Here is a 13941-nt window from a genome sequence, read left to right as displayed (position 1 = left end):
TCTTTGCTGCAGTGCAGTGTGGTGATATGCACCGTCACTGTGCATCAGTGATGGAGAGATTGACTGTTCAAGGCAGGCAGTAGTGCGCTGGATGGTGCTGAGTTTCTTTAGTGCTGTTGGAGCGGGACTCCTTCAGACAAATGGCAACTCCACAGTATAACAAGTACTTTGTTTAATAAATTTTGGTAGAAAGAAAACCTGTCATTTGTGTTCCAGTTTGTTTAAGTAAATTTACTTCATTAGCCCAGTCCTGGATTGCATGGGAGCAACACCAGAAAGGATCTCCACACTATTACCCCATTAGATTTTAGTTACTATGTTTAACCTGTTCCTTTTTGGTGGTCGTGGTGGTATGATATATCGAAGAAATAGGAATACAAAGTATACTTTACTTGTTAGATGGCAACCTGTTGAAAGCAAAATGTGCACAGTCTTGACACAATTGATAATGTATTTGCTTCTAAGCAATTTCACAAATTGAGAAAAGACTGTTTTCCTCTGTGGAAGGTCCGAAGAAATAGCAACTTGCAACACAGTCGATCGTTACTGATTAAGGCTGGACTGGCTTTGGCTTCTGATGTTTTCCAATTGGTGCTAGATGGTGAAAACGAGGCTAAAGGTGAGTCATTAAACTGCACTGCTGCATGCAAATATAGAGAACTGGTTACCTTAAATGGCTAGCTCGAGGTTCAGAATGATGCTAGTTCGATGCCTGCTCGAACTGAGGCAAAATTAGGACCAGTCTCCTCACCCAGTTCCTGAGAGTGGAAGGCAATGGCAAATTCTAATGACCAAATCAGCCAAGACAATGCCACAGGATGCAGCATCAATGGACACTAGGCCAAGTACCTGCCTTTGGGTAGAGCAGATGTGACATGCTAATTTTCATGATATAATTACTGTACATGAATCTAACACATGCATCTTGATATAATAATAGGAGTAGAATTTTGTTTCAGTTAGTTGGCTACGTTATCATGGAAGAGAAATTTAATTTTGTCATTGCCACAAAATAGGATAGCAGATGGAATGCCAGTGATATGGTCCACTCAATATTCTTTTTTATTGATTGCAACCTAATTTTGTCTCCTGTATATCAACATTCTATCCCAGCCAGTAACCTTGATTAAATACTCTTGCTATTGTTTGACTTGCTGAGACTACATTAAGCAAGTATTTTCCCACATGCTCTAGCTACTGTCAGCCATGTTCTGCAGAGTTTGTCAGGGGCAGTTGTTGGCCATTTTGTGCAGATCAGACATGGGCATCCCTAACACTGCTATAGGAAAGATGCTGTTAAACTTGAAAGGATTCAGAAAAGATATACAAGGATCTTGCCAGGTTTGAAGAGTTTGAGCTGTAAGGAGAGGCTGAAAAGGCTGGTTTATTTTCCCTGGAGCATTGGAGGCTGAGGGGTGACCTTATAGAGTTTTATAAAATCATGAGGAGCATGGACAGAGGGAATAGCCAAGATTGTTTTCCCAGGGTAGATGAATCTAAAACTAGAGGGCATAGATTTAAGGTGAGGGGAAAGATTTAAAAGCGACCTAAGGGACAACATTTTCACACACAGGGTGGTGCGTATATGGAATGACCTGCCCAAGAAATTGGTTGAGGCTGGTACCATTACACTATTTTAAAAGGCATCTGGATGGTTACATGAAAAGAAAGGATTTAGACAGACATGGGCCAAATGCTGGCAAATGGGACTAGGTTAATTTATGATATCTGGTGGGCAGGGACAAGTGGGACCGAAGGATCTGTTTACTGCTGTACATCTCTATGACTTTGTTTTACAACCTTTGATAAATTGAATTGCGATTTTAGTATGAACAGAATTATTGGTTAGAATAGTATTACAAAAAAACCTTCATGTACTTATATTGTTTCAACTGTAGTTCTCCAAATACTGTGCTTAGTACATTTACACTAGAGCTCTAATGCTGGTGCTAAGTGGTTTCACTGCATTGATGCTACAGTTATAGTGCAAAATAGTGTAAAATCCAGCATTCAACATGAGTAAGTAGAATCTGACTTCCTCCAGGAGGTAGTATCCTCTGTTAATCAGCAGATGAATTTTAGCTATTGACATCTGACTCAAACACCTCAAGTTTAACATGGTTGCAAAGTTGAAATAGTATTGATGCAAAATTTGAAGTATGGGTGAATTACAAACCATTCTCATTTTTTTGTTTGTTCTATCCTTTATTGCCTATTGCTAATTGACCAGAAGAAGGTGATGGTGGGCAGCCTTCTTGAACCGTATCATCCTTTAGGTATTGGAATACTTACAGTGCTACTGGAAAGGGATTTGCAGATTGTCGTGTTTCCATTCCACTGCTGCCCTTGCCCTTCTAAGTGGTAGAAGTGATGAGTTTGGAAGATGGTGTCAGTGGAAACATAGTGAGTTACTGCAGCACATCCAGTGGATGGTGCAGTGTTGCCACTATATATCAGTGGTGAAGCAAGTGAATGTTGATGTTGGATTTGTGCCAGTTAAGAAGGTTGCTTTGCCCTGTAAGATAATAAGCCTTTTGAATGTTGTTGGAGCTGTACCCGTCCAGACAGGTGAAGAGTATCTATCACACACCTGACCTGTGCCTTATACATGGTGGATAGGTACTGGGGAGACAGGAAGTAAGTTACGCATTGCAGAATTCCTGGCCTCTGACCTTCTGTTTGAGTCAAAGGATTTATTTGGCTGGTCCAGTTCAGTTTATGATCAATGATAACCTGCAGTATTTGATAGTAGAGAATTTAGTGACAGTAATGTGACTGAATGTCAAAGAGCAATGCTTACAATTTCTCTTTTTGGAGATTGTCATTGCCTAGCGCTTCAATGGCACACAAATGTCACTTAACACTTATCAATGTAAACCTATATGTTGTCCTTGTATTTCTGCAGTTGGACACAGACTGTTTCAGTATCAGATGTGTCATGCATGGTGCTGAATGTTGTGTAATCATCAATAAATTGAATGGATTTAAAACAGTGAGGCATTGTATGATTGTTCATATTTAAAGGGTGTGGGAATAAAGTAGGAAAATGGCACTTGGTCGTGGCACTCATTTGGAGAGCCAGAGCAAACTGGGCTGAATCACATCTTTCTGTACTGCAACACCTCTGTAATTCTGGTCGGGGTGCCAGTCCTGGAGGTGTCAAGCTTCTTGAGTTTAGTTGGAGATGTCCCCATCCAGGAAAGTGGGGAGTGTTGTATCACAGTCCTGACTTGTGCCTTTTGGATCATAGACAGCAATTGATGAAACAGAAAATGATAATTTTCCACAAAATCCCTAGCCTCTGATCTGGTCTTATTGCTCCAGCATTTTTGTAAATTGTCCAATTCAGTCTCTGGTCAATCACAACCAAGAGGATGTTGATAATAGAGGATTCAATTATGGTAATGTTATCAAGTGTGATTCAAAAGATGATGGTTAGATTTTTCCATTGGAGATGATTAGTGCCTGGGGGCAATACTTGCATGGCACCAATGTTATTTGCCATTTATCAACTGAAGCATGGGTGTTGTCTTGGTTTTATGGGCATGGACTGCTTCAGTATCTGAGGAGTCAGTGAATGTCTCCACTTTCAACCTGGATAGTTGAGCGAGGGCCATTGATAAAACAGTTGAAGATGGTTGGGGCTGGGACACTACCCAATGGAACTTCTGCAGTGACGTCCTGGAGCTGAAATGATTGACTCCACCAACCACAACCATCTTCCTTTGTGTTCGATATCACTCCAACTGGCAGACAATGACTGCCATTGACTCTAGTTTTGTAAGAGTTGTTTGATACTGTACTTGGTCAAATGCTGACTGGTAGTCAAAGGCAATCATTCTCCCCTTACCTATGAAGTTCAGCTCCTTTGATCATGTTTGGACCAAGGCTGTAATTAAGTCAGGAGCCATGTGACCCTGATAGAATCCAAACTGAGCATCAGTGAGTAGGTTATTCTTTTGTAAATGCCACTTGATAGCAACGTCAATGGCTTGTTTCATCACTTCACTGATGATTGAAAGCAGTCTTACAGGACAGTAAATGTCCATTGTCCTGTTTTCTGTACATAGGACATACCTTGGTCATTTTCTACTATATCAGATAGATGCTAGTGTTGTAATTGCCCTGGAATAACACTTGTTTAAGTGGCTAATTCTGGAGCACTCTTCTTCTTCAGTACTATTATAGGAATGTTGGCAGCATCCTTACCCTTTGCAGTATCCCATGTCTTCAGCCATTTCTTGATACCTTGTGGAGTGAATCAAATTAGTTGAAGACTGGTATCCATGATGCTGGGGACCTCAGGTGGAGGCTGAGCTGGATCATCTGCTCAGCAGCGAAGATCGATGCAGATACTTTTGCCTTTTGTACCAATGTGCTGGACTCCCCCAGTGTTGAGGATGGAGGTATTTGTGGAGCTGTCTCCCCCTCCTCCAGTGAGTTGTTTAATGATCTATTGCCATTTAGATCTGAATGTGGCAGTACTGCAAAGGCTAGACCTTATCTGATAGTCTTGCAATCACTTAACTGTCTATTGCATACTGCTTCCACTGTTTGGTGTGCAAGTAGCCTTATGTTGTAGCTTCACCACTTTGATACTTGATTTAGTGAGGGTTAAATTGGATAACCGCTGATGTGCGATTCACCTGGATTAATTCAGTACAATGCACACAGGAAGCTAGCTTTGTTCTGTCTGCTTATCATAGCTTCCATATACAACAAACATGAACTGCACTGTGTCTTGACTCTGTGCATTAGCAGAGGTTTTGGAATCATTAGAAATTTGCCTCTTAAAACTAACCTGCATCTCTTAAATGCAAGCTATCTTGAAACAGGAGGAGATGGCTAGATGAAGTTCTGCAACCAAATCCAACTTGGGAAAATTGAAAAATGGCTGACCAAGGGAGAATATGGGTATCCAGATTTTGGTGGTCTTGGTGGAGAAGGTGGGAAGTGGGCAATTTGTTTTTCATCCTCAGGAGAGCATGAGACTTTCCAGATAGATAATGGCGATATTTTTAAAAAAAAAATTTTTTTTTGGCCTTTTCAATTGCAATTTGTGCAATGTTGTGGCATTCTGTCTGTTCATTTGTCATTGCACTCACTTCAAGTGATCTGGGCCTGAACTCAGTACTGCCGAGTGTGTCTTTGTATACCCACTGGTAATTCATTTTTTCAGCTTTGGTTATCTTTGCATTCTGTTTTCTGTACAGAATATCTTTTTAATGACATTTTAATCGTCTGTAACTATGGATAACCTTGAACATGATCTTTGAACTTCTGCTGTTTCTAACCTTTTATTATTTGGTAAGTACCTTGTTCTATTTATCTTAGATGCAACATGGATGGCCTTACACCAGTCTGTATTAAACACATTTGGTGCTGTTTTATACATTCAACTAGTCTATTAATATCTATTAATAATATTATGCTTCTATTTGCACTTCTTACGATGCCATCTATGCTTGTGTGTTTTCAGCGAACTTGGATATTTAGCTCTCCATCCAACTACCTCAATTGTTAATAATATAGTGAATATTTTAAGGTTCCAACATAGATTCCAGTTGAACATCTGGAATCACAGTTTGTTAATTAGAGTACATATACTTGTCCATTATTCTGGTTCTCTTGTTTCTTGCAACTTTCCCAACTGACAATAATCTGTCTTCAAGTTCTTAATCTTCAATATTGACGAAAGATTTCTAACTGGGAGCCTCATTGAGAGTTTTCAAAAGTCCTTATAAATGACAACCACAGATGTTCCCTGTTCAATACTTTTGTTACCCTTTAAAAACATTCACATTGGTTGTCAGGCATGGCCCTCTTTTTATGCTGTTTCTCTTCAATGAGCTAAAATTTCAAGATGTCCAGTTATTTTCTTCTTTAGTATAAAATCTAGTAATTTCCTGATAACACATTTTATACTAACTGGTGCATTTAACTATCTGGTTCCCTTCCTTTTCCTCTCTTAAGTAGCAGAGACACATAATTCCCCAACCTAATGGAAATGACCCTGAATTGAGATTAAAGTTTGGCTATCAATAACCTTTTCACCTCTTCCTTTAAAGACTGTGATGGAAGGCATTAGGTTTTGGGTTTTTGCCTTTAGTTATATTACTTGCTCGATCATAGTTTTTTTATCTGATTGTGGATTAATGAGACTTTGAGTGTGAAATTCATCTGTGGCAGTATTACCTTGCTTCCTGAAGCCGAGTGTAGCCTTTGCAATGATTCTCACACACAGTGAATTCAATCTGTGTGTCTGAACACTTGCAAGCTGTGATATCCTGATTTTTCATAACCCAAATGAGATTCAGTAATGAAGAAGCAAAGCGTGAAGTAGCAATGAGGATAATCCTACATTAGAATAATTTTAAGGGATTTCGGCAAAATCAATTTTGTGGAACTTTATCCGCTGTTTACTCTGGAATGTTTTGCAAGAGTTAAGGCGCATCCTTGCATTTGTCTGAAACTTTGCTGTATCTCACAGGGATAGCAGAGGTATTGGTTAGATGTTCACATAGAGGCATGGGGGTAACAATTGTTGTGCCTCTCGGTGTCACACTGAGAAGGAACAGAAGTGTACAGAGCAGATTGTGCCATGTCCTGTCTCTGGTTGGTTGAAGCCTGCTCAAAGCCTGCTCAAAACATGCGATGAGAGGAAGCTATCTAGTAGATCAATGAATGCACCCATCATCTCAGATTGCATGTGACTCAGTGCTCCTCTGCATCCCATTCTGTCATTGTACATCAGTACTTGCCAGCCACTTTGCCCTCTGGTGAGTGAGCAAATTCCCTTTTCCCTTGCTTTGACTGCAAGTCACTAATGCCTGATGACTTTCCATGTGCTGATCCCAGCTGTGTGATGTATGAGAGATTGACACTATTGATGGGTATGTGAGGATGAGGTGGAGTCCCTTGATGTCAAATGAGAGTCCTGACTACCAGCAAATGCTTTTGGGTGAGTGATGAGGATGGTGCGTTTTGATCAGAGCAAGCAGCTGGTGTTTTGGGTGGCTGAAGATGTGACAGGAAGATGCATTTACTGACGTTGATCTATATTCTGAAGGCATTTAACCTTTTGTGGTTTCTGCTTGGTCCCTGATGCCCGCATTTGAGGACTTCACCTTTCTGACCTTTCCCAAAACTTTTGTTGCTATAAACAACTAAGGGAATTAAGGTTCATAGGACAACAGAAATTAAAGTAGAATTGAGACCATAACCCTATCAGGTTTGATCTTATCAAATGACAGAGCTGGCCTGAGTTGCCAAATGATTAACTTCTTCTCTTAACCCAATGTTCATTGGTCTGTAGGTCATCCTTCAGAATCTCCTGAGTGACATTGGAGTAGGACACCATCCCTTCCACCCATCTGCACTCTAATGCTTGCAGTTTGCGTTCATCAGTCTAGATTCCTCTCTTTTCTCTGGCATCTAGTTTCCAAGAATTTACATTGCACCAACTTGTTTTCCTTCTACCCTTGAAGGCAAAGTAGGCTAACATTTGATCAGCTGAAGTTGTCAACTTTGTTGTGCAGTAGAGATCAGCACTGGAGACCCAGGAACTAGGATGACACTGATAATATTGGTGAACTACTGAGTTTCTTTCCTGCCTCAATTTCAATGAGCAAGGGCTACCATGAATTGTGGCTCATGTATCAAGACGTTTAATGTTGTGGTCTTTGTCTTTGATTCAGAAACATTCTTTAGAATGTCTGACATTCTGTTCTCTTCCTCGTTTGTCAGTACTAAAGCAAAGCAATTTGTCTTTATTCATTCAGGGGACATGGGCTTCACTAGCTAGACCAGCATTTATTGGCTATTCCTAAATGCCCAGGGAGAAGCTAAGAGTCAACCATATTGCTGTGGATCCAGAGTCACATGTAAGCCTGATGAGGAAAGGATGGCTGTTTCCCTCCCTAAAGGACATCAGTGAACTAGATAGGTTTTTCCAGCAATTGACAATAGTTTCGTGGTCATACTTTTGCTGAATTCAAATTCCACCAAATATAATGGCAGCATTTGAACTAGGTTCTCAGAACATTACCTGGTTCTCTGGATTAGTAGTTGAGTGATAATGCCAGGGGGCCATCACCTCCCCAAATTAGTCAACATGCCTTGTCATTTACTTGCTTTCATTAAACAGTATCACCATTATCTGTTCTTAAGGGGCTCTCATTGTTCCTGATCATAAAAACAAAATGCCGGATATCTGAAATAAAAATAAGAAATCCTGCAAAACCTCAGCAGATCTGCCAGCATCTTTGGGGACTGTGATAATTCTGTCACTTTAAAAAGGTTATTTTGCCCTGGATTTTCTTGAAGAGAGGTTGTAAAGGCAGAGGTGCCGAAATAGCTATGTGAAATTGTTTAAGTCAATCAGAGGAGGCCTTTAGGTTTTTATTTAAAACAGTTGTACATTGGAAGGAGAGTGGCCAGTTCTCCCAGTTGAGACTTTGTAGTTTTTTTTTAATTTGTCACAAGATGTTTTGAGTACCTTAAGGGTTGCAAGCTTCAGTGAATGATTCCTAACTGACTTTCTCTGAAATCTATCGATGTTGTTCCCTCCTGTCTATAAAAATCTGTGTTAAATTTACCTTTTTGCCAAGGGGTGTATTTATGGGATGTGACTACATTGGATCAGTTAATTAGTCAACTTACTGTATCAAGTATTCGGGTAAGGTTTCCAATAGTCAAGAGTCAAGAGTAGCTATATTTGCCATTTCTACCGTATACAACGGAAAATTAAAAAACGAGACAGCGTTCCTCCAGGTCAAAGGTGCTACGTGGACAACACAAACGTGTTTTGTCTGCTTGTTTGGGTTTGTTGCTAAGAAATCTGCGGACTGTGTTCCTTGGGTACCCATCCTTTTTGAATACATTTGATTACATGTTTTCAAAAAGAACAGGTACCCAATGAACACAGTCGACAGATTTCTCAGCAACAAATCCAAACAAGCAGACAAAACACGACCAGAAACCCTAGTCACTCTCCCCTATATCAAAGACATCTTGAAAATGACTGCCAGACTATTCAGACTCCTTGGCATCACGGTAGCCCACAAACCTACCAATAGTAGCTAATGAACTTGAAAGACCCTACACAGGCAACAAGCAAAACTAATGTCATTTACAAAATACCATGCAAAGACTGTAACAAACACTACATTGGACCATCAGGCAGAAAACTAGCCACCAGGATACATGAACATCAGCTAGCCACAAAATGACATGACCGTCTCTCAGTAGTATCCTTACATACAGATGAGGAAGGACACTACTTCGACTGGGACAACGTATCCATCCTCGGACAAGCTAAACAGAGACACGCATGAGAATTCCTGGAAGCAAGGCATTCCAACTGGAACTCTATCAACAAACACATTGACTTGGATCCCACTACCACACCTTGAGCAAAAGAACAGGAAATGACATCACCAATTCAAAGAAACCCAAACATGTAAATACAAAGTAGGAATCATTACCAGTGCTTCGTCCGGAGGCTCACTGAAGATGTTACTTAGTATGGTGACGAAACATCTGAAAATGAAGCTTCTGGCTCAGCGAGCAAACCTATATCCAGAACCTCACCCTGAGCTACAAATCTTCTCAAAACTCGCTAAGATCCAGTGTGTTCACCCCTCTCGTCACAAAGTCCACATGCTGATGGAATTTAGGGAGCACGGATTTGAGATCAGCATGGTTGAAATCTCCAGCAACAATAAACAGTCCATTAGGTGTGCGTTCTGCAGTCCGCTAATAGTCCCATACAGTTCACAGAGTACCTCCTTAGCATTGACACTGGGTGGAACATACACCCCGACTATAAGGACATCGGTGAATTCCCGTGGCAAATAAAATGGTCTGCACCTAACAGTCACAAACTCCACCAGTGATGAGCAGTAACTGGAAACTAGCACAGTCTTTGCACCATTTTGTGTTGATGTAGACAAACAGACCTCCCACCCTGAGCCTTACTGCACAGAGCTGCATTTCTGTTGGCGGGAAACAAGGTGAGCCCGTCTAGCTAGATGGCGGAATCTGGAACTCTGTCGCTGAGCCATGTTTCCGTGAAAACAAGGAAGCAGCAGTCTCTGAACTCATGCTGAGAAGCTTGTGCGGTTGAATGCAGTCCAGTTTGTTGTCCAGGGAGCAGACATTGGAGAGCAGAATAGATGGGAGAGGTGGCCAGCTAATGTTTGTTTTTAGCCTGGCATGAACTCCTCCATGCTTGCAGCACTTCTGTGTCCTCGCAAACCACTCCCGACGTCTCAACACCTGGCCACCGGCATCAGACGAGGCCAAGGACCGGAGCCCCAGTCTCTGCAGCAGGCCGGGATTGCATAACTCCTTCTGCAGCTCTCCAGTCAGGTTCGTTTTTGGCTGGTTCCTGAACTGTAACAACGTTTGCAGTCTGTAACAATATCTGCAAGCACTGGGTTTCCTATGCCTGAAATTAAGTAGGCCCTAAGTTGGGAGAGGCCGCTGCAAGCTGCTGCCATACCACCATCTTGAAGCCGTGGACAATCCGCCAAGAGTTAAGTTATTCTAAATTCTGCTTTCTGTTTTCGTGTTTTATCTATAGTGTTTAAATAAATCGTATTTTGCTTAAAAATGATTGGTTTGATGAGTTGCATCATATTTGGAACACCTACTTCAGACCTACCTTTAAAATAAGAAAATAATTAGGGTCTAAGCTCCCTTCTTAAAATATTTTGAGGTGATCTGGCCTGGTCCTTAACAGGACAGAAACACAGTCAATGTTTTAAGTTCTTCAGAGTTTCTAGAGTCAGAAGACTCAACAAAAATGTCAAATTGAATTCAAAACATTAAATCTGTTTCTTTCCTCATGGATACTGCCAGACCTGTTGAGTTTCGCCAGCACTTTGTATATTTCTTCCTAATCATACTATTTTTTCGCCCAAGATAATTGTAGCAGACAACAATACAATATAGAAACAGGTCCTTCGGCCCTCCAGGCCTGGGCTGCCACATTTTGCTCTTCCATGCTAAAACTGTCTTCAGTTACAGTTATTCCCTTCCTATTCAAGTATTTGTACAGGTGTTTCTTAAATGCTCCTGTTGTGTCTGCCGCCACCACTTCCTCTGGCAATGCGTTCCAGGCACTCACCACATTAAAAATCTGCCTTGCACATCTCTTTTAATCTTCACCCCTCACACCTTGAATCTGTGCCTCCTAGAAATTGACCCCTCCACACTGGGAAAAATACTTCCCACGTTTTTTCTTTGGTTCTAATTCCCCTTGTGAATTTCTTTTCGTACTCACATTTTGTAGCTTATATTGTCTGTTCTATCCCCTTTTGTTGGTGTGTATGTATATATATATATATATATATATATATATATCTCCCACTTACTAGGATCTGTGCACTTCATTTCATTTTTGTATGGCTTCATGTTGACTCTTACTTAGTTCATCATTGGCTTTTTTTTGTCCCCTATGGGTATGAACTGATTTTGTTTCATGTTTCATTCTAATTCTGAATTTTCCTTGATAACAGGAACTGAAGTTATTGGCTTGTGTTTCTGAGTATTAAAAGATAGAGAATGTATTGTTGAGCCAGCTCATAGGGTATCTTTTAAATCTAACAGGAATATGGTATTAGTATGATAATCTGTTTGTATTTGAGTGAGGAGAAAGGACAAAATTGCTGTTATACAGTACTGTAAAAGAACTTAGACTGAGGAGCAGAAGCCAGCTGGTACCTTCCATCTGTTTGGGGTCTGTTCTACTGTCTGCACCATTACCTTATAAATATACTGTTTTTTTTGTCAAATAAAAATTAGAAGTATGGAAAGAGTTCTGGAGCATTACATTATTTGTTAACTTCTATATTACTACTGACTATTTGAAGAATTGAATGACCAATTAGTTTGACACTCTGATCATTATTAAATGCATAGATTTCCTTTTGTCATCAATTGCATCTTTAAAGTACTGTTTCAACTTTAAATAAATTTCATAAGACTTTTCACTCTCATTTTTAAATGTCGGCTTCCATTGGTTGCAATATACAGAATGCTGCAACCTTGTAACTATAATGCAATTCACAAAATATTTAACTGCCAGGTATACAATTGTTTACATTAATATGGAATTGCAATTGCAATGTGATTGATTACAGATTGAGAAAATAAATTTGATGATTGCTTCAAGGTACTTGGACCTGCTATTCTGAACCTATGTAAGAGAAAAATTAATTTATTTTGTGTTGGATTCATTTAAATGCTCTCAACAAGTCAAAGAAAAATTCAAGTCCCTGAAGGAGAGTGAGCAGTCAAAAGTCTGAGGCTCCCACAGATTCAAAACTGATATTATTGTGTTATGTTTCTCAGTATTTGTTGCCCAGGGTAACACAGGCTTCATTGGGCTACTCGCTGCCAAGGCTCAGAATTACTTAAACTCTGTGCAACAAACACATGGATATTTGGAACGACTTGAAAATGTAAATGATAAATTGAGGTGGGTAAAGTTCGAGCACAAATAATGGGTGATAAGGGAGTGTAAAGTAGTGCAGTGTCTCTGTTGAGAGGGACAATTTTGCATGTTCCATTCCTTTGGCTTAACCAATATTTCATAAATACTGTTTTAGCTGAAAACAGGTCTAAAATGTATGATTAATGGCAAAATCCCCATTTGAATACACTGACACAATCAGCAAAACAATTCTAAAATGGTATAATAATTGAAGGCTTAAAAATACAAGCATATGTTTTCATTGTCAGACTGTCTTACAGAAGGATCTGTTTCTAAATCATCTTTCTCAAACAGTGAAGACTCATACAATTAAGAATCAGAAAACATTATTTTTGTTCACAACAAAGAAATAAAGTGAATTTCTGAACCCTACAGATCCTCATGTTGCTATTCAGTTTTGTCATAACTGGTTCAACAGTACTTGGGAGTTTATTAAATCAGGTGGGCATCCTGCCATCACCTCTGCTACACTGCAAGTACGCCAGCAACTTGAATGGTGCCAGACACCCCAGCCTCACCCCTTTGGGCAAATTGAGGCATTCATCACCCCTGATAGCAGTGGGCCTTAACCAGTGGCATAAGAGGCACCTGGCAAACACAGTTGGACAGATGCTCTGTTTGGACTGGTGATGAGTGAACGTGACTTCGTTGACAGTATCCTTGAAGCCATCTGGGGGCCCTCGCAAATTTTTATTGTTCCCCTGCCCTGTGTTTTTCACAGAAAATGTGCACTTCAACTCGGAAGTGGTACGGGGTGGGGGTGGGGTTGGGGGATGGGGAGGATGATAGGAAGTGGATTGTGTCTGGCAGTTATTTTAAAGCAACTATGGGACCTACAGCTGTACAACATGCTGTACCATAGCATTGGGGTTGGTTGTGGCAGGGAATCTGGTACCCTGAATAATTCAGCTTTACGATGCCTGATTGTCATTAATTTTTGTAATATTCACCTTTGAAAATTGGGGAGTGTCCTCCTCTAATTGAGAGTTTCCAGAACGAGAGAGATGTTTGAGCTTCAACATTAGGCTGTAGTCTTATTTGTATTATTCCTTTAAATTCTGTTAGAGGTAACAGTCTTATGATTTTGTGCACATCATTCACCTGATGTGGCAGTATTGAGGAGACAGGAATGATCGAAACATTTCACCAAGTAGATTCCAGTGTTTCTTTATGAACCTTGCGGCAGTATTTATGGAAAGCTGCAAGCTAAGTTATGATACCTATGACAATAATTGCATTTCAGATTCACTCCTAATGTAAATTCAGAAAAGATTCTGTTGGATTTCTAGGGTGAAAATTTGGGCTGATCTAGCTAAAGTTGCACGAAAGCAAGAAGTTTGGGATGTCTGTCGTACAGCTTGTCACTTTTGCCTATTGTATGATGATGGACGATGGAAAATGGAAAGAATGTCTGTTGGTAAGATTGGAAGAATGATTCTTTT

General features: G+C 40.2%; 1 protein-coding gene across 1 annotated transcript in view; it reads left to right on the top strand.

Annotated features, from left to right (window-relative positions):
* The window catches only part of cfap46 (cilia and flagella associated protein 46), a 219984-nt gene that overhangs the window by 45025 nt on the left and 161018 nt on the right, over positions 1-13941 (top strand). The window contains exons 13-15 of the mRNA XM_072557677.1: positions 508-619; positions 12358-12484; positions 13789-13916. Coding sequence (XP_072413778.1) covers positions 508-619; positions 12358-12484; positions 13789-13916 — 367 coding nt within the window. The remainder of the gene's footprint in view (positions 1-507; positions 620-12357; positions 12485-13788; positions 13917-13941) is intronic.

The sequence above is a fragment of the Chiloscyllium punctatum genome, chromosome 38 (assembly GCF_047496795.1).
Source record: "Chiloscyllium punctatum isolate Juve2018m chromosome 38, sChiPun1.3, whole genome shotgun sequence".
NCBI classification, from domain to species: Eukaryota; Metazoa; Chordata; class Chondrichthyes; order Orectolobiformes; family Hemiscylliidae; genus Chiloscyllium; species Chiloscyllium punctatum.
The sequence above is the reverse complement of the archived record's forward strand: the minus strand, read 5'-3'. Positions and strand labels throughout refer to the sequence as shown.